This window comes from Tenrec ecaudatus, chromosome 1 (genome assembly GCF_050624435.1).
Source record: "Tenrec ecaudatus isolate mTenEca1 chromosome 1, mTenEca1.hap1, whole genome shotgun sequence".
Lineage (NCBI taxonomy): Eukaryota > Metazoa > Chordata > Mammalia > Afrosoricida > Tenrecidae > Tenrec > Tenrec ecaudatus.
The window spans coordinates 173,987,469-174,009,543 of NC_134530.1; the positions used below are offsets into that span (position 1 = coordinate 173,987,469).

General features: G+C 41.9%; 1 protein-coding gene across 1 annotated transcript in view; it reads left to right on the forward strand.

Annotated features, from left to right (window-relative positions):
* The window catches only part of DDR2 (discoidin domain receptor tyrosine kinase 2), a 202,527-nt gene extending 189,670 nt beyond the window's left edge, over positions 1 to 12,857 (forward strand). The window contains exons 17-18 of the mRNA XM_075564177.1: positions 2,372 to 2,521; positions 6,345 to 12,857. Of these exons, the coding sequence (XP_075420292.1) occupies positions 2,372 to 2,521; positions 6,345 to 6,479 (285 nt within the window). The 3' untranslated portion in view covers positions 6,480 to 12,857. The remainder of the gene's footprint in view (positions 1 to 2,371; positions 2,522 to 6,344) is intronic.
* The last annotated feature ends 9,218 nt before the right edge of the window (positions 12,858 to 22,075 follow it).

Here is a 22,075-nt window from a genome sequence, read left to right on the forward strand (position 1 = left end):
TGAGGAATTTTTCTAATTCTTTTTTTTTACTCTTAAAAAACATTTTAATTGTGATTTAGCTGAGAGCCAATAATCAGTTTTTAAAATAATCATATTGCCATATATTTCACATATCATATAATTTAATTATTCAATCATATTAATGAGATTTGTGCAGTCATCATCCCATAAATTTTGAACATCTTTTTCTCATTTTCATTGTTGCTAGCTCTCCACTCTCCCTCATCTTCCCCTGTGATGTCCCAATCCAGGTACTGTTTCTAAAGATCTACCTATCCTTGATTTCATATACAGAAAATCATATAAAACAAAATACATTCATACAAAAGCAGTCAGAGCAAGCAAACAAGAAAACAGTGCACCAATTACTAGACAAAGCAAAAAATTCCTCAATCAAAGTGAAAGCAGAAAATGTTAAAAATGGAAACAATATTAAAATGGGTCAAAAGGGAGATAAAATAATAGGTTATTGCATATTAACCTAGCTGCATCTGCCATAATTGATTCCCCAGTGTTCGCTGTCTGACAGCAAAGCTATCATGTCCCTTAAAGACGGTCAGAGAGGAACGCTGGTGGCACAGTAGTGATGCTTTGGGCTGCCATCCACAGATGCGATGTTTGAAACCACCAACCACTCTGTGGAAGAAAGATGAGGCTTTATATTCGAGGAAAGAATTGCAGTCTCAGAAACTCACAGGGACGGTTCTACTCTGCCCTGCAGGGTCACCATAAATCAATATCAACCGGGTGGCAGTGAGTTTTGGACTTTTAAAATGTGGTCAGAGAAAATTCATTGGAAACAATTCCTGTGGGCATCCTGAAAATAGATTTGGGGTTCCACTGTCATCCATAGTTTCTGCAAACTAAGAATTCACAATTTAAGCTCTGACACCATAACCTCCTTTGAATTTGGGTTTTATTATTTATAATCCTTGGACCACACTGGCTGGAGCGCTTCTTTCATGCTGGCTTAGTTAATACCTCACTTAGATGGCAAATAATCCTTTTTGGAAGGTTTGAAGACAAACGGTTAAGACCTCAGATAACCTGGCACCGTTTGGTTTCTTTATCACAGTGTACTACAGCATCCATGTCTTCAATGATCTCTTCATGAGGGTCAGCAGAGAGCAGGACTATGTCATAAGAACTCATTGTTCTTAGATTGGGTCTAGAATTAAATGTGAGCCCCATATCCATTAACATATCTAATTTTTAAATACCAGTTTATTGGAGCTCAGACAGTTCTTATCACAACTCATCCATCCACGTCTCAAGCACATTTACACATAAGTTGCCATCATCATTTTCAAAACATTTTTTTCTGCTCGAGCCCTTGGTATCAGCTCATTTCCCCCCTTTGCCACCCTCCCTCCTTCATGAACACTTGATTATATATATATATATATATATATATATATATATGTCTTACACCAACCACTGTCTCCCTTCATCCAATTTTCTGTTGTCTGACTTCCTGGGGTGGAAGGGGGTTATATGTAGATCATTGTGATCAGTTCCTCTCCCCCCTACCCCCTTTCCATCCTGGTATCACTACTCTCATTAATGATCCTGAAGGAGTTATCTGTCCTGGATTCTCTCTTTCAAGCTCTTATCTTTACCAGCGTACATGCTCTGGTCTAGCCAGATTTGTAAGGTGAAATTGTGGTCATGATAGTGGGGGGAGGAAGCATTAAACTAGAGAAAAGTTGTATGTTTTGTCGGTGCTATATTGCACCCTGACTGGCTCGCTTCTTCCTTGTGACCCTTCTGTAAGGGGCTGTCCAGTTGTCTACAGATGGGCTTTGGGTCTCCACTCCTTGCTCCCCCTCATTCACATTGAAATGATTTTTACTTCTCGATTTTTGATGATTGATACCTGATCCATCAAAACCTCATCATATAGCTATGGTTTTATATATTTTTTAATTTAAAAAAATTTAAAATTTTATTATATTTCCCTATGAAGGGTTTGCCCTTCTTTTCCAAATTGCTCATCCACAACTACCATAAACTCACCCCTGACTTCTACCTAAATTTTTGAGTTTCAATTGTCAACTTGAACTCATACATTTCTTATTTAAAAAGAATATCGAAATTACTGTTCAAGTTAAAGAAGACTTTACAGGATGTTTTTAGGTTGAGGTTTAAATATTTCTTTAGGGCAATGGTTTTGGGGGTGGGTAGAGTTCATCCAGTCTGTGATTCCTGAAATCCTAGATTCTATGAGAATTTGAATTTCTGTTCTATATTTTTCTTGATATGATCAGGATTCTTAGAGAACGCTTGCGAAATGATAGCCCTAGCTTAGGAAAATCTAGTCTCTTTGTACACGAGTCATTTTGATTTTCTCTTATTTTCCTTATTTAATTAGGGCAAGTTCACTACAGCAAGTGATGTGTGGGCCTTTGGTGTGACACTGTGGGAGACTTTCACCTTTTGCCAGGAGCAGCCCTATTCTCAGCTCTCAGATGAACAGGTCATCGAGAATACTGGAGAGTTCTTCAGAGACCAGGGAAGGCAGGTAAGAGCTGTGGAGAAGAGATGCATGTGGGCTTGGGGGCGCTTGGAAAAGAGAGATAGAAAACTCTTGCTTTTGCAGGATCAGCTTGTGACAGAAGCTGAGCTACATAGAGGGTAGTCACTTGTTACTGACTATCTGAATCCAGTGAAAGACCTAGGACCATTAGTGCCCCATTAGACTTCAGCATTTCTGTCCCCTAGGTCAAAGGTATTAGGAAACCAAACCCTCTCTCTCTCTTGTTTATTTATGTTTTGTTCTAGATTGTGTGGTTTTAATCTTCCTAATATTATATGTGTGTAAAATACAGAAATATAAGCTCAAAAGTCAATAAAATATGTATTAATCTTTGTTTAAAAATAATACCTTTACACAAAACGTGGATTTGGTATGAATTGTGTAGCTCTGTTTCTAGGCATGCATGTTCACAGCTGGTCTGGTGTGCTTCTGAGACAGCTGATGTTGCCGTTTAGTACTCAGGGAAAGCTGAGGACTCAAGATGCCAAAGAGTCCCCAGACCTAGCTAAGCTACTCCACGATTTCTTTGGATAGCTCATTTTTAAAGTTTCTGTGAGGCCTAGCTCGGAATCTACCTGAATTGGCCCTGCTGTAGCACTCCCTGGAGCATAACAACTCAAGCAGGAATATCATAACAATTGGGATAGAGGAGAAAGATCTTACGGAAAATAAAAGGTAGACCCTTGGTCATTTTCACCTTCTCTCCTTTCATACTACATAACCCTTGGCTATTTTAGCAAGTCCACGCAAGCAAGAGGCAAAGGACTAGCGGGAGATAATGCAACATTTAGATTGAAAAATAAGAAAAGGGTATCAGAATTTAATTCTCTTTAAATATATCATTATAGATATTTTGATAGCAGACAGTAATTAATCTGCCTTACTTTTTTGAAAATTTCTTTCTTACTATGGTAAAGGGCAAGCTTACTCCAATGTGCATGACATTGCCAGTGAGTCAAGGAAACAATGTTTCCCCTAGTTTAATATATATCATCTCAGGGGCACCCATAAAACAACTCATGGCCAATAGAAAAGTTAATGTTCATCATAACAATGACCCCAGTTTGAATGCATGCTGGAACTGTAGGCAAAGGGAGGGATGTTATAAGACTCTGAGTCTCCCTCAACTTCTTATTCAGTGACTCAAACCTTATGGGGGAAAATATAGTTAACTACGATTTTCAGCATACTCTCCCTGGCTCCAACATTATGTTCACTGACTGCTTTACTTAAATTATTATTGAAGTTATATATCTTTTTACTTAGTACTATGGTGCTCTGGTGGCTTAGTGGTTATTCATTGGGCTGCTAACGGCAAGGTCAGTAGTTAAAAAACACCAGATATAAAGAGTTACATTCTTGGAAACTCACAGGCGCTGGTCTACCCTGCCCAATAGAGTCCCTATGAGTGAGCATCAACTCGACGGAAAGAGCTAAGGTTACATGTTAATTATTCAAATATCTAGTCAATTTCACAAGAAAACATTTTACTATTCTAATGAAATTCAAGTATTTTTGTTATTTTATTTTTAAATCATTAGTTTAGAATGGTTCATCATTTTACCTTCACCAAGCATACCTTTAAAATAATTACCATATCGTTGAGTATCCAAGTCAAGTATTTGACTAACTCCAAAGCCAGTGCCTAAGCTAAATATTACCATTATGTATGTTGAATGTACTTCTTACCCATAAGCATAGGTAGAAATTTTTACCAAAGAACTAGTAAAATGACTTCATTAACTAAGTAGATATAATATTAAATGTATTAGTGTATAGTTAACTGCTATTAACTTTTATTATTACCATTTCATTTTTCAAATTTTAAATGTTTGATATTAAATGGTAGAAACACTTATTTCCCAGTACTATAAGCTGCTAGATAGATAGTGTGGACACTATAATACATGTATGGTGAAGCTAATTTTTGATTGGTACAGCTAAGGTGATCACTAACTTATTGCTCATAACATATATCATGCAAAAGAAGCATTACAATAGCATGAGTTCTACAAGGAATTTCATACCTAAAGTCATGGTGTAGGCACATCTTAAGTTCTTTGTCTTCAGTTGAAAGTCATACTTGGAAGTCAGGGACAATAATTACAGTATTTTTTAAGTGTAATTGACATTTTTATTTTCAATTTTAATTCACAAAATGTGAAGCAGTCCCCAAGAGCACTTTTCTTAAAGCTTATGGCCTAAATGAAATAAAGTAACTAAAAATATTTTTAACATTTATTTTGTTTAATGTGATAAACAGTAATGGAATTTGGCAAGTATAAGATTTATCACACAAATCGTTTCAGTTGTTTGCTAAGTTATAAGATTTTGAAAGGCAATCTTAATTATTTACATTATCTAACGTTAGGATTTTTATTGCTAGCCGTGGGATCAAAATTGGTAGATATGATTCTTTCTAAAGTAATGAAGCACATGCCTTAGAACAGGCCATCAGTTTTAGCTTCATCAGTATTATGTGACAGTACTTATTATTCTGTACCACTGTTTACATTCACAATATTTTCTTTCAAATGCTTGAGCTCGTATAGCCATACACATTGCCATGTATTTGGTTAAGACTTGGCAGATATCATCAGGTATTCCAAAAGAAGTCAAAATTATTTGTGTTTTTACTAGTAAATTAAGAGTTGATGGACAAAGGGAATAATCAGACTTTGAGGAAAGCCCAGTTCCCATGAAATAGGCTAATGTTGAGGCAGGAGGAGAGGGCAGTGGGGGGGGGGTAAATGAATGATGAAATCACTGAAAGACGCTGGACCAGCCAAGATGATACATGGCTCCATGGGTCAAAGAGCATGAGGGATTTGGTGTGGTTCAGAACCTGTCACCGTAGCGGAGTGTCAGAAATGGAGGTAAGGAGATGACAGCAACGTGTTATAGGCAGGAGGAGTATTTTCCTGGTTCTAGTCACTTGGGTGCCAAGAAGATAGCATTTTTCTTGTGGAGACCCTGCACATTTGATCCAGCCAGTAACTGGGGATTTAGGAGCATCGCTAATTAAAGCCTTAGTCTGGAATTTGGGGGCAGAGCTATGTTATTGCTGTTCAGTGCTGTTGAATCAGTTCCCACTCACAGCGACCCTATGTGTGCCAGCACAAAGGTCTGTCCATCCTCATCATTGTTAGTTGCTATATTTGAGCCCATTTTTGAAGCCACTGTGCTAACGCATTTTGTGAACGTGCTCCCTGTTTTTCACTGACTACTTTACCAACCATGATGTCCTTCTCCAGAGTCTGGTTCCTCCTAATAACATGTCCTAAGTACCTGACGCAAATTTTCACCCTCCTTTTTGCGAAGTAGCATACTGTCTGTATTTCTTCCTAAACAAATCTGTTTGTTCTTTTGGCAGTCTGTGGTATAGAGGAGATCATATATATTTGTGTGTTGGTATATGATGCAGACAGAAACTCAATGTCTTTTAGACAGGCCGGTGCATCAGAGAGAGGAGAGATTCAGAGAACTGTGGCTAAGGGCTACATGGATACATCCTACATCCCAGGATGGACATCTGGCTAATATTTTATTTTTGTCAAGTGGAGTCAACTACAATTCTTCCCTCCCATGAGCTGACTCAACTAAATAGGCCTCAACATTGGTGGGCTCTGAGGAAATCCTGCTCTGGAGAACTAGAGAAGACAGAGGGCAGGGAAAGCAGAATACTGTCAATTAGAACTTTTGTGAGTAGGGATCATAGACGACTACACTCAGCAAGTTCATCAGAGCAAACAGCTATGACTCTTCCTTTTTCTGTCCTTATTAATACTCTGTTTGTTTGTTTCCAAAGACTTACCTCCCTCAGCCTGCCATTTGTCCTGACTCTGTGTATAAGTTGATGCTCAGCTGCTGGAGAAGAGACACCAAACACCGCCCATCATTCCAGGAAATCCACCTTCTGCTCCTTCAACAAGGGGACGAGTAAAGCTGTCAGTGGTGGCAACATTTTGACAGACCTGGTCTCCCTCGCAAGACCTACCACTCATCCGCACCTACGCCACTCCATCTGGACACTGGATGGACCTGAGACACTGAAGCTTGTTCTCTTTGTTTTCTTTGTGTTCCTCTCCTCCCCCCACTTCACTTCCCATCTCCTCACCAGCACTATTTTTTTTTACATAGAAAAACTTAAAAAAAAAAAAAGCCAGGGGCAGAGAAAATCTAGTAAAAGAAATCTTACTTGATATATCAAAATGTTGGATAACACAGGCTAGGAAATTCAGATAATTTATAAAGGCTAAATGTGCCTGTATTTATGAATGTGCAGATTCTATGATTCTTTTCCATGTCGCTCACTCTTTAAAACTTTTGGGTAGATAGAAACTTGAAGGATACTAGTATCTAATGATACATGAGATGAAGCGTAGCAGAGATAGTTGGTCGATGGTGAAGAATCCGAGCAAACAATATTCAGCAACCAATCCTGGGAGGTTTCCTAATTGGGCCACTGGACAAGTCTCAGAACCTCTCTGCATTTCTCCAGCTTCTGTGGAATGCCTGCTTTGTTCATTCATGTGATGGGGTCCAGGTTGAGGTCCACATCTGAAATATAGGGTAGATGGATAGGAAAGCGAGTCTTTCATGTGGCTAGATAAAGTAGAACAAGTTGTTATTTATCAAAAAACAACAACAAAGTAATTTATGATGGAAGGACTCTTGAATGTAGCGTGCACATAGGGAAGAAGGTCTACAAGGTTGCGTAGCAAGCATTCATGGGTGATGGAGGTCCTCCCTCCTCTTTGTCTTGCTCAGACATTCTGAAGTATGCTTTAGTAGGAGTCCTTATTGATTTGGTAAATATTTGTATTTTGACATCTTTAACTCAGGTGCTCTAGGCTCACCTTCTCTTCTTACAGCTGTTTTAACAGATGAAAGCTTAGTGGGCCGAATGGGCTGGATTTCTTCAGTATAGATATCTGAAAGCCATGTACAGGAGGAAATAGGTTTGTTATGAGTATCCCTAAAGTGTCGGTCTAAGAGCGTTGGATGGAGTTTATAAGGATACTGATTTCCACTCTGTGTGAGTAAAAACCCAGTCAGAGTCAGAGCATGCAAGGATGAATGGGCCTTCTCCAGAGACGAGGAGAGCTCTGCCATTGAAGGTCAGCTGTAGACTGGAGAACTATGCGAGAAAGCTACAGGCTTTCAAACACAAGATATGTGGTGTCTGAGACGGTATTTGGTTGTGGAGAGGCAAAGAGCGTGCGTGGTAAGACAACTCACCCACTGGTGCTCCTTAGTCCACACACTCTCCTTCACATACGATCTAACCAGTAGAGAAAGCAAGCGACTCTGGCTTCTTTTCCTTCGGAATTCATGGGAATGACCACACTACGAAGTAAGGATCCACTTAGAGCAGACTCCGAGATTTCATCCTCCACAAAGTCTCAGATCCACGGAAGTCAAAGGAAACCCCCAATCCCTGCTGAAGAGAAACCAGGAAGAGTTCCAGATGAAACTCCCCATGCTGAGAAGCAATGGTCTTGACGCCCAGGTCTGCTTTGGTTTCTCTCAAAAGCCCACCTTCTACCCAGTCTCTCAGCAACTCAAGTGTTTCTCCCATTCAGCCTGCAGTGTCGCCCAGAGCGCTACACAGACACCAATCCCCAGCCCTCAAGATTCATTTCCCTCGACTATGTGCTACGACGCTGGGCTCTATTTCTTCCCAGACAAATTTTGAAGAGAGCATTGGATGGGGAGTTTGGGTCTTATTTCTGCCTCCAGACATGTGTGTCATCATGAGCAAGCCACGTTGCCCCTCTGTGTCCCCGCTTGCTTCACTGTAGAATGTAAACTTAGGTCAGATGGTCTTGAAATCTCTAGCTCTGATATGGCGAAATGCTCCCTGGACACTTGGATTTACAGTGGATGTGGTCATCACCTCTGGCTTTGAAACTTGTGGCCATGGGTCAGCAAAAGAGATCACGTAGGGAAGTAATTGCCATTTATATTGTGCTTTAAGGTTTACCTGTTATGTTCCCCTACATCTGTCAGTTGCTAACTAGAAAGTCCTGCCATGTTGTCTTAGACCTTGGCTCTAGTCACTCTCTGCTTCCAAGGTAAGTGTTCAAGTCATTAAAATTAATGGGACTTGAAATCAGGTCCTTCAACCTGTTCTCCTTTACCCATTATTCCTACCTGGTAGGGTTCCATCCAGACCATGCCATGACTTCTCATGTGGCAAGAGAAAACAATATCATGTCCTCTTCCTTTGTCTGCATCTCACCACTTCATTCCTCGTTTCTTTTTGTTTTTGCCTCAGCTCACTATCTTCCATGACCCAACATTTAAAAAAAAAAACATGTTTAAAATGAACTTAGCATGCCTGATTTCCTTGGCCATATGCCATAGAAGTAACCTAATTCAGGTAGCGACCAAATATGTATTATCATAGAAATTTATCCTTTTTTTGGATAAGAAAGGCTTTCTTTTCTGGCACTGAGATCCCCGTGTAGGACACAGGTTTAACTCAGCCTAGGCATACCTATAGTGTTTAGCAGCACAGATAGAAGAGACCCAAACAAGCTTAGTAGGCAGAACTTACTTAAAGTAGCTTAGAAGTTAAGAAAATTTTGATTAAAGAGGTAAGAAAGGGGATGGGGAAACTGCATTATCTTTGTAATATGTTATCATCTCCATGATGTATGTGAAATACTCTTATGCCTAATTTGTGTTTTTGGTGGTCAGATGTAAACTTACATTTTATTGCTCAAGGAGATGATACCTAGGTTCAAAGCGTATGAGCAAACAAACACATAAGGGAATTGAAAAGATCCGGAAGAGAAAGAAAGCCCCTAACGCAGTGGTTCTCAACCTGTGGGTCGCGACCCCTGTAGGGGTTGAACGACCCTTTCATAGGGATTGCCTGATTCATAACAGTGAATTACAGTGATGAAGTCGCAATGAAAATAATATTATGGTTGGGGGTCACCACAACATGAGGAACTGTATGAAAGGGCCACGGCATTAAGAAGGTTGAGGACCACTGCCCTAAAGGCAAGCGGTGGGATAAGTATCTTCAAGAGTATGAGACTGTCTAAAGCAGAGCACTGTCTGCCAGTGGAGTGAGAAAAGGAATCGGTGAAGGTGCACACGACTGAGTAAGGAGGCTAGAAGAGAGGATTTATGAAGGAGGTCACGGAGGATGTCTGGGGAGACCCAAGAGAGGTCAAGCAGAGGGTGCGCAGGACTAGCTGGGACTGCTGGGAGTCCAGTTCTGGAGCATAGTGGCAGAGAAATGAGCGAAGGCAGAAAAGTGTTTTGAAGATGAGCGGTAAACAGGAAGAGAGGAGAAAGAAATTCTGGATGGTGGCTATTGTAAAAATAATGAAAACTGAAAAGTGAGAAACAGTTTCAAATAGAAGGGAGCTTTTCAGAGTTTTAGGGAAGAAGTCCTTCATGTGCATTAAACATATACAAAAATGACCTTCTCATTTCAGAGGAAATGACTTAGGGAGGCAGATTGAGCACCTGTGTATTCTAGCTAGCCCATCTCAGTGCTGGGGATCAGGGTGGGTAAGAAGAAATCCACCCTGTCTGAACTGACCGGGGTGTTCCAAGTGCTGCTTTGGAACTAAAGACCTAGCGATGGGGACTGTATGGAAGTTCAGGAACAGTGATTCATTCTTTGCCTCTGTTAATAAAATCTATTTCGAGTAGATCTTCCCGGGCACATTGCAGCTGTGCTCACCATGGTTTCAGACAAACAGTGAAGCCATAGGTTTAAGTGAGGCAAGACCAACTCTTGTTTGCTGGCTGCAGCATGTTGGACACTTGTGTTTTTCTAGTTCCATCCAGGCTTCCCCCAAGAAAGACACGAGGCGGGCTTAAGACATGTGTTTTGAGAAAAGGAGAAGAGGGGAATGTTAAGAGAGCAAAAGAGATGAAGGGGTTACATGGAAATAGGCTAAAATAGAACAGCATCTGCCTCGTACAGGAGGGGGGTATTACAAAGGACAGTTAGAACTCAGATGACCCCAATATACAACTACCAAGCTTATGAGTCTAAGATGAATTCATAAGCTTAGAATTTGAGAGTCTATGTCATTGCGTATGGTGGGCCCCTAAACCTTTCTGGAAGATATAGATCCTCATCTTCGCTGGAAAATTCTAAATTAAAATTTAACATTTTTATAAGAACAGATAAAGGTCACTTCCACCTGGAAAATGCCTGGCAATACTGATGCCACATGAAGGAGATTGGAATAAGTACGGATGATTCCATTTCCAGCAGTGGTTGCAGTTAGCTGCACTCCTTGGGGTGACTGGGGGTGGCCACTTGTGATGAGTAATTTTATAGTTACTGGAGACTTTTGCTGAACATGTTATTCTGAAAAGATGTAAGCCTAAGAAGCTGCAAAACCAAGACAGTTACCTGACCTTTGAATGAGCTTTTTCCATCAAATATATTTTATATAATCACAATCCAATTTCAAAACCAGAAGATAAGCAAGATTACAATACAATTGAATAAACAAACTACACATATTTGGTTGCTGGGTACTTTCCATAACCCTTACTGATTTGTAACCCGATCCTGCTTGCAGGCAGCAGGAAGGTCACAATGCTTTCAAACACCAAATAGAGTACCTCATATGCATCTATCTCTTTTTCAATGAACAACAGCCTGCCTGTATTGTTTTTAATTTTTCTATCCAGCTTAGCTATTTGCCATCTGAAACAACCCAAGAAAAAGCATCAGGGAAATTAAACTGCATGAAAGATAGGGAGAGATGCCCATGGCTTTCTGCGTAGAGAACTAGCTGCATTTAGAAGAAAATTCTAGATTATCCTCCTGGTCATGGAAATGCGCGTGATCTGTAGTCTTGACAAGGGAGAACATCTGAATAAACTGTAGTGCAAGTCCTGGCTCCTGGGAAAGCTTGTAGAAGGAATAGAAGTGTGTACCATGGTGTTGATCTTGAATGGGTGATAATCATTTTCGGAATGGAAATTTCATTTGCCAAACATCTAGTTTTAAAAGGAACAACAAGCATATTATTGCACCAAAGAAATGCAAATACAGCAAATGCAGAGAAATCGGAAACTCCAGTTTTGTGACCGACGGTGTTGAGTTTTGTGACTGAAAATGGTAAGCCGTGCTGTTCACGTTCTATGATTGTGAATATGCTCATCGCTGTCTACCTGATGTCCTATAATGCTCCTGGCATGTAGTGGAATGCGATAAATACTTGGTGACCGTAGCCTGTTCATGTGAAGGAATAAAAGATGAAGACAATAACTTGATATCCAGCACCCCCAAACCAAGTCCACTGCCATCAACCTGATCCTGGCTCATCGTGACCCCAGAGGACAGAGTAGAACTGCTTCTTTGATTTCTGAGGCTGTGACTCCTTATGAGCGCAAAACGCTTCATCTTCCTCCTTGGGAATAGCTGGTGGGTTTGAACTGCTGGCTTTGTGGTTAGCAGCCCAACATACAACCCACTCTGTCACCCTGTATCACCGGGGCTTCTTTATAAAGCATGCCATGACAAATGGGATGGATTTAGGAAAGGAGATTTTGCTGTAGTACGGAGGGTTTCCTTTCAAACCAGGAAAGAAGGTACCCCACCTTGTGCCTGGGGGATGTACTCTGACTGCTTCCTGAGGCGGACTCTTCTGTGGCAGGGCTTCCTGCTTCCCGGGTAGTTAGACAGGAATACAAGGTGGCTCCAGACAGCGCATTCCATCAACAACCAACTCTGGCTCCGAACCCAGTTTACTGGGTTTACGAGTTGTCTGATGTCTCCTGCAGACACCTTGCCCTGCCATCAGCATCTGGGACATCCCCAGGAAGAGCAGCTGAACCCCACAGCAGCACCAAGAGGAACCTTTTGCAATGAGATTCAGGAGAAAGCTAAATGGAATAAGGTCATCCCTTTCAGGGGGGCAAAGGGAGAGAAGCTTGTCTTCTTGAAACGAGGCTTGGTAACAAGTGGAAAAAGCACAACAAGAACTTGGAAAGTATCCATCTGTAAAGTCTTCTACTGTTCAGGATAGTCTCTTCCTGTCTGGGAATTCTTCTCTGAGAACTGAGTTTCCGAAGTAATGTGGCACACCCTTACTCTGATAAGGAAACATCTGGGCCTTATTCTGTAGGCTTGTCAAGGGTTAGGCAGAGAAGTGATTGCACGTCTGCTTAAAACTATCGCAGTCATTCCAAAATAGAATACATGCAAAATTTCTGTATTAGACAAAGAAACATGATACTAACTGTATATTTTCTTTTCTTTATTTATTCTCTGTATGGTCTGTCAGATGATAAATTGTAAATAACAATGATTAAAGAAACATGCTACTGATGGATGGCTTCTTTCTGTGCAAACAACACCAGTTGTGGAATTTGTGACCCTTATTGAGAGCCTTGCTGGAGAAAGAGTGGGGCTCCGTGGTGGTGGTGGGTGTGAATTTCTTGGCAATGCACACACATACACGTGTGCGTATACATATTTAAACAGAGGACTATTTACATAGGTCTGTTGTTGGCTAGTTAGTTCTGAGTCACAGGCACCATAAGCACCACAAAACGGAGGCCTGCTCTCTCCTGCAGCAACCTCATAGTGATTAGGTTTGCGCCATTGTTGCAGCCACGGTGCCAATCCATCTTATCTGGTGCCTCCCTCTTTTGCCGTCCTTCTATTTTACCTACCAGGATGTCTTTCTTCCTCCAGGGACCGGTTCCTCCTGACAACCTGGCTAAAGAACTTGAGACAAGTCGTGCCATTTTTGCTTCTAAAGAGCATTCTGGTTGTACTCCTCCAGGACAGCTTTGTTTGTTTACTTTTTGCTGTCCATGGTATTCTCAATATTCTTCACCAGCACCTTAATTCGAATGCATAGCTTCTTTTTTTGATCTTTCTTAATCAATGTCCAACTTTCACATTCATACGAGGTAACTGAAAATACCATGATTTGGGTTAGGCACATTCTATTTTATTATTTTTTCTGTCTCACAGCTTTTTACTTATTACTTTTTTAATCATTTTATTAGGGGTTCATACAATTCTTATCACAATCCATACATACATCAATTGTGTAAAGCACATTTATACATTCATTGCCCTCATCGTTCTCAAAACATTTGCTCTCCACTTAAGCCCCTGGCACGAGGTTCTCATTTTCCTCCTCACTCCCCACTCCCTCCTCCCTCATGAACCCTTGAAAATTTATAAATTATTGTTTTGTCATTTCTTTTCCTGTCCAATCTCTCCCTTCACCCACTTTTCTGCCATCCATTCCCCCAGGGAGGAGGTCACATGTAGATCCTTGTAATCGGTTACCCCTCTCTATCCCACGCTCCTTCTACTCTCCCAGCATTGCCACTCACACCACTGGTCCTGAAGGGATCATCTGTCCTGGATTCCCTGTGTTTCCAGTTCCTATCTGTACCAGTGTACACCCTCTGGTCCAGCCAGACTTGCAAGGTAGAATTGGGATCATGGTGGGGGCGGGGGAGATGAAGCACTTAGGAACCCGAGGAAAGTTGTATTTTTCATTTTGCTACATCACACCCTGACTGGCTCATCTCCTCCGAAGACCCTTTTGTAAGGGGGTGTCCAGTGGCCCACACATGTGCTGTGGGTCTCCACTCTGCACTCCCCACTTCATTCACTATGGTAAGATTTTTTGTTCTGTTGATGCCTGATATCCTTTTGACACCTCATGATCACACAGGCTGGTGTGCCTCTTCTATGTGGGTTTTGTTGCTTCTCAGCAAGGTGGCCGCTTGTTTACCTGCAAGCCTTTAAGACCCCAGATGCAATATCTTTTGATAGCCGGGCACCATCAGCTTTCTTCACCACATTTGCTTATTCACCTGCTTTGCCTTCAGCGGTTGTGTCAGGAAGGTGAGCATCATAGAATGCCAATTTAGTAGGAGAAAGTATTCTTGCACTGGGTGGGGCGGGGGGGGGGGTAGGCACATTTTAGTATTCAAAGCGATATCCTTGCTTTTCAGCACTTTAAAGATGTCTTCTACAGCAGATTTTCCCAATGTAATAAGACATTTGATTCCTTGACTGCTGCTTCCTGCACATTGGCTGCGGATCCAATCAAATTAAATCCCTGTCAACTTCAGTCTTTTCTCTGTTGATCATGATGTTAACTATTGTGAGGACTCTGGTATTCTTTACTTTGAGTTTCAATCCATACTGAAGCCTATAATCCCTGATCTTCATCAAGCAAGTGCTTCAAGTTCCCTTCACTTTCAGCAAGCAAGATTGTGTCATCTGCATATTGCAGGGTGCTAATAAGCCTCCCTCCAGTCCTGCTGTTAATAAGCATTCCTCTAATCTTTATAAAGTAGAACTTCTTGGATTCTTTGCTCAGCTTACAGACTGACTAATTTTGGTGAAGGGATATAACCCTGACACACATCTTTCCTGATTTTAAACCATGCACCACTCCCTCATTGTGTTTGATTGACTGCCCTGGTGGCATAGTGGATTATGTACTGAGCTGGTAACCAATGGGTCAGCAGTTCAAACACACCAGCAGCTCCAAGTTTCTACACTTGTAAAGTTTAAAAGTCTTGGGAACCCAAAGGGCCAGTTCTACTCTGCCGTAAATGATTGCTATGAGTTGGAATTGATTTGATGGTGATGAGTTTTGAGTTTACTTGTATAAGCTCATTGCATATTTGCTGATTGTATGGGTGTGTCTTGTGAACCCATGTCAATTTTGTTTGCTTTCTACATAGATCTAGGGTCCTAAAAGGACATAATATTCAGGATGTGTTCAGCTGCCAGCTAACAGGGTAGCGGTTTCCTTGCACCCAGTGACTCTGAGGAAAAACACGATGATTTGCTCCTGCAGAGACAGCCTAGAAACCCCGTGGGGCATCTCTTCACTGTCACATGCAGTCACCATGAGTCCAAAGCAATGCAATGGCATCTAATGATAACTCAATGACTACTTTACTTCTTACTACAAGAAAAGCCTCGTGGTTGCCAATGTACCAAATATACCAGAGATGGGGTTTGTGTCTTTATATTGAGTCCAACTATAGGGAGTCCCATCCAGAATTCATTTGGGATCCTTTGTTGCTGCTGCTGGTATAGAACTCTGCCATTTGGTGTGCAGCATCCCCTTCTAAGTTTACGTATGGCCTGCCTCCAACTTCCAGTACACGCACAAAGCAACAGAAACCTTGACCATTCCAAATACAAAGTATCTTCATAATAGTAATTTGGATTAAAACAGGTTTCTTAGCTGGTCCTTGAAGAATGATTTTGTATTTTTAATTTTATGAGACATCTAAACCCCATGTTTTCAGCTCTGACTATGATAAATCAAGGTAACTAGAGATTCTTCCAGAATAAATGGAGAGCTCATAAATATACATTCTGACTCGCACGGTGTGTGGTTTGATTGATACAGGGCAACGGTTCAAGTAACTGTGATGTGGCAGAAGAGGGGCAAAATAAACAGGGTGGGAAAGATGACCATAGAAAGAATGTGAATGGTGTTTTGGGCAGTGGGAGGGCACCAAAGTGCTTGACTGCTCTGTGGAAAGCTCAAGATTCTAATCAATCCGTGGCTCTGCAGGAGGAAAGCTCAGTCTCCTCCATTGAAGATTACAGTCTAAACTAATGGGAGCAGTAAACAGGGAAAGAACCACTGACCAACTGTGGACCATGGTTGTTTGAGCTAGGGACCAATACAGTTGGGAAGGCCTGAGGAGTGATGCCTAGAGATTCTGGACTCAGAGGCAGCCCACCCACTTTGGTCTGAGGTGGGTCAGCAATCAGATAACTGACTGCACTTGCCCAGGGGTGCCTTAGCACCCATGCCAGTGACCAGTGATCTGAGAAGCACACTCTTCTCCCTTACCCTCACATCTCCTGCCACCCTTGCCATACCTGGTGGTATTCTCAGCCCCTTCCAAGCTACACTCCTCAAGTGACATACTCCCAAGGATCAATCGACGCCTGCCTACAATCTCAGCAGTTGGTGGCACCCACTCCAGCAGATCAGGCACCACACCGACAGCCTCCTTGGTTAGTAGAAGGTGCTTCTGCTGGTCTTGTGCCTTCCTATTGCCACACACTCCCGTGGATTAGGTGCCACACATTCCTGCAGATGGGCCCAGGCACTGAGCTCCTGCTACCATTGGAGTCAGAGATAGGTGCTGTGCTGTGGTACTACTCTTTATCTTTGCCTTCCCTTCTTCCCCCCCCCCCTTTCCCATTTTTGTTTCTTCTTATCTCTTCTCTTCTACTCCACTCCTTTTCTTCTTCTTTCCCTCCCCACAATCTGGAAAGAAGCAGTGACTACACCCACTCTACTCAGCCATACTTCCCACACTAGCCACTCCCCACACGGGGCGAGTGTCCCAACCCACTCCAACACCATTGGATCAATGATAGGCCATAACTAACACCTGCCCAACCTGCCCTCGGCTTCTCGACAACCAGTGAACAGAGAGACATGCTTACGCTCCCACTGGCTACCACCTCACCCAGAGACAGGTCGATGAGCGTGGCCACCTCTGTACTGCCAGGCTAGTGACCAGAGTCACCCCCTAGAGATATAAAAACAAATCAAAACATCAATGTGAAACAAACCAACAGACAATCATTAAATATAGACAAGATTGCAACTGTGTTACAGAGACCATTTCAAGTCATATATGGAAACATGGCAAGACGACTAAAGCAAATGATCAAAATAGTGAACCAGAAAACCTTCCTGAGGAAGAAATAGTAATGGAACTACCTGATAAAGAATTAAAAAGAATTACTCTTGGGATTCTTCAACAGATTAAGAAAGGGATCAAGGTAAACACAGAAAAGTTCTACAAAAATTCGGGAAGATGATACAAAATGAATGGACAAATTAGACAACTAGAAAGCATAGAAAAATAGCAAATAGAATCCAGAACATTAACTCTAAAATTTCAGAAACAAGACAATACACAGGGAAAACAGGGTAAAGTCAAATCAATGGAAGCTACATCAGCAAAATTGAAGACAAATCCTTATATTAATGTAGAAAGCCCGTCAGTTTGCTGCACTGTCTGTCAACTTGTACTGTGGTGGCTTATTGTTGCGGTGACGCTGGAAGCTATGTCATCAGCATTCAGACCCCAGCAGGGTCACCCAGAGTGAACAGGATTCAGCAGAGCTTCCAGACTAGGAAAAGGAATAGGCTGTCCACTTCTAAGGAATTTCCTCAGGACACCTTAGGACAGAATACAAAACATGATCAGATACCAAAAACCTCATGAAAAGAAGCCGGGCATTGTTGAAGATAACGCCAGAGGAGCAGCCTCTCTGGTCAGAAGGCACCCAAAAGATGACTGAAGAAGAATTGCCTTCTCAAAGTAGAATTGAAAATCATAACTCAGATAGAGCAGAGTCTGTGGAAATAAAGCCTTTGGGAGCTTCACTTGCCATTGGGGCATGACTCAAAATGAAAAGAAACAGCTGAAAACAGAAATGAATAACCAGAACCTGAAATGTATGAAATATGAATCTAGGAAAATTGGAAGTTGTAAGCAATGTAATGGGATGCATAAAATCACTATAAGCTACTATACACATACATTCCTTGGGTGAGGTCCAGGTACTATGGCAGGGGCCAGACCAATCTATGAATACATATGGCAGCCAACTCAAAAGGAGGGAAAAGAAAAGAAGAAAGGAAGGAAGGAAGACACCTCAGGACTTGAATGCGACATACTGGCATGTAGCAGGGAACCAAGAGAGGTCTGCGGGGCCAGTCCCCATCCCAACTACATGGACACACCCCCACCCCCACCCCAGAGGAATGCACTTCAGAGGACAGCACTGAAGCTATAGCTCAGGGAGAGGGGTGCGCCTGATCAGAGCACACAGGAGCAAACAAAGAGGGAAGGAGAGGGAGTGGAATATATCCTGGTCCACCAAGCTCTGAGGATGATATTCCTGCTCAGAACAGCCAGTGTACAGAGAGGACCATAGTTCTGGCCACACCATGAGACATCCCTCACTGATCCATAGCACTGGCCCATAGCAATACTGGAGGCACAGTGCAGAAATTGTGCCCAATCTGACCCCACCATACCGGAGCGAATGCTGAGGGCATTCAACAGAGAGGCAAGGGGAGCAAAGCAATGAAGTCCCCAGGAAAGTACCAAAAATAGACTTTGGGGCCAAGGCATGGAATACCATCAGAGTGGTCTGGAAACACTCCTAACGGTCAACAAACAGACTTGGAACTATTTATAGGCTTTTCTTTTTATTTGTCATTGATTTTTTGTTTGTTTTCTTTTTGGTTGTTGTTCTGTTTTATTTTGTTGTTTTCTTTTTCTCTGTCTTGTTTTTGTGCTTTTTATCATCTCTGCATGTCTGTCTAGATAAGGTAATAGGCGGGATAAACAATCCGGAGGATAAAACAACAGAACCAAGGGAGGGACACAAGAGAGGAGAAGGTGGAGGAAAGGGTATGGGGTGTCAACAAACCCAGGGACAATGGAACAAAAGTGATCTAAAATCAATGTCGAGGAGGACATAGGATGCTTGGTGTGGCTTGATCAAGGGAAGTGTAACCGAGAGGAATTACTGAAACCCAAATGAAGGCTGAGCATGATAGTGGGACAAGAAGAAAGTAAGTGGAAATGGAGGAAAGTACTAGGAGGCAAAGGGCATTTATAGAGGTCTAAATGCAGCATGTACATATGTAAATATGTTTATATATAATGATAGGGATATAGATCTATGCACATATATTTATATGTTAAGTATTAAGGTAGCAGACTCCCTCAATGCAAAAGCACTTTGTTCTAATAACCAGGCATTCTGTGATACCTTCCTGACACAATCACTGAAGACAATGTGGTGCAGAAAGCTCATAGTGCCGAGCCATCAAAAGATACAGCGTCTGGGGTCTTAAAGGCTTGAAGATAAACAAGCGGCCATCTAGCTGAGAAGCAACAAAGCCTACATGGAAGAAACACACCAGCCTGTCTGATCACAAGGTGTCATTGCGATCAGGTATCAGTCATCAAAGACCTAGAACAAACAATCATATCAATGTGAATGAGGGGGAGGGCAGAGTGGAGACACAAAGCCCATCTATAGACAATTGAACATCCCCTTACAGAAAATTCACAAGGAAGGGATGAGTCAGTCAGGGTGCAGTATAACACTAATGAAACATACAACTTTTCTCTAGTTCTTTAATGCTTCTTCCTCCCTCTCCCCCACTGTCATGACTCCAATTCTACCTTACAAATCTGGCCAGATTAGGGGATGTACACTGGTACAGATAAGAGCTGGAAACACAGGGAATCCAGGACAGATAAACTCCTCAGGACCAATATTGAGAGTAATGATACCAGGAGGGTAAGGGGACGGTTGGGGGAGAAAGGGGGGAACCGATCTCAATGATCATTCCCCCTCCCAGGGGAATGAACAACAGAAAAGTGGGTCAAGGGAGAAAGTGGTCAGTGTAAGACATGAAAAAAACATAAATTATCAAGGGTTCATGAGGGAAGGAGAGTGGGACAGGACTGGAAATGAGCTGATACCAAGGGCTCAAGTAGAAAGAAAATACTTTGAATATGATGGCAACATTTACACAAATGTGCTTGACACAATGGACGGATGTATGGGTTGTGATAAGAGTGGTACAAGCTCCCCAAACATGATTTTAAAAAATCACCAATCTGACCATAGTGAACTGAAATGTACTGGGATTGGCTACTGTGAATTAGAATATCAGACAGGTTTACTATGCTGGGGATGAAACCGTCAAGAGGAATGATATTATGTTACCGTCCAGTGGTGTGGAACTGCAGTGAGTGACGACCTGAAGAAAAAGTGGGCGGTGGACTGATGCGCCAAAGGCACATTTTATTTCCCAAGTACAGCTTTATTTATAATGAGGCAAGGGTGCATAGCGCACATAGTGTAACAATAACATTGTGATAAAATTGTTCTAAGCACAACATTTCCTTGGGACTAATCGTAACAAATACAGCTGTGTTCTCAGCGTACAGAGGGCATTGCAGAGTGTGGGAAAACACATGGTCATCGTCCCAGTGTCCTCAAGCACCCCGGACAGTCACCAGTAAAACTCAGTGACTCTCTGTAACATTACATTCACTGTCAAAAAGAACATATCAAGATCTATTTTGATGTACAATGTTGTATGTGATAGAATTGTATCTATTCAACATCAAGGCCATCCAATCAATACAATTATTCAAATTTATGCACCAACTACCAAAGCAAGTGATGAAGTTGAATTCTGCCAATATATTTAACCTGAAATTGATCAAACAAGCAATCAAGATGCATTGATAAATTATGGGCGATTGAAATGCTAAAGTGGGAAACAAAGAGGAAGAAACAATAGTTTGAAAGTATGGTGTTGGTGACAGTAAGACATTGCATGATGCAATTTTTCAAGGCTAGAAACTCGTTCATAGCAAATACTTTTTCATCAACACAAAAGGCAATTTTACACATGGACTTCTTCAAATAGAATACACAGAAATCAAACTGACTACGTCTGTGGGCAGACACAATGGAGAGGCTCAATACCAGCAGTTAAAACTAAATTAGACTAAAGGCTAATTGTGAAATAGATAATCAATTGCTCATATGTGAGTTTAGGTAAAAGCTGAAGAAAATTAAAACAAGTGCACAAGAGCCCAAATATGACCTTGAGGGTATCCCACCTATATTTCCAAACATCTCAAGAACAGACCTGACACATTGAAGACTAATGACAAGACCTGATGAGCTGTGGGATTGTTGGGAAGTCCATTTACGCATGCCCAGGAGAGCCAGCAAAGGGCAAAAGCTGGATTTTCCCACCGGTGGGCCCAGATGGCCGTTACACCTGGAGCAGCCCACCTGGGCCAGGTGACTGCAATTCAGCCAATGGGATCAACCTGGGGTCATTCACCACGCCTCCCCCAGGAACCCTTGAAAAGGCAGGGACCAAGAGGGAGAGGGGTCTTTGTCTTGGCTTGCTTGTGCCCTCTGGTCGTCTTCGTGGGAGGGGAGAGATCCTTGCGTGTCCCGGAGCAGTCTGCCAGGCTGCATGGTCAAAGGAATCCTATGGGTGCCGCGTAAAACCTGATGCTTCTTTGAACTTTCATTAAATTCACTAGGATCACGAGCCCTGCTTCAGCGTTAAATCTTTCTGGCGTGGAGCCAAGGACTGAGGCTGAAATCTAGTCCCGGAGAGAGAGACCTAACAGGATGATACCAACATCATCCACACAGAAAGCAAAAGGTCATTGGAATTATTTAATAGTATATAACGATAATTTTCTTGTGTAAGGCAAATCTTATTAAGCTTGCTGATATCAGACAAATCAAAACCTCTAGGATATTCAAACTTCAGATTAACTCAGTCTCCTAACTTTCAGGGATCATTGCTGTTCATAAATAATCAAAATATTGAAAGGTCATGAAATAGATTAAAGTGTTTTCAGAAGTTTCTCGATTGATGTGCAGTGTTACTCATAGCACAGAACAAGATTGGTGATGGTCAGTTAACCAGGCATGATAAGTGTGGAAACCTA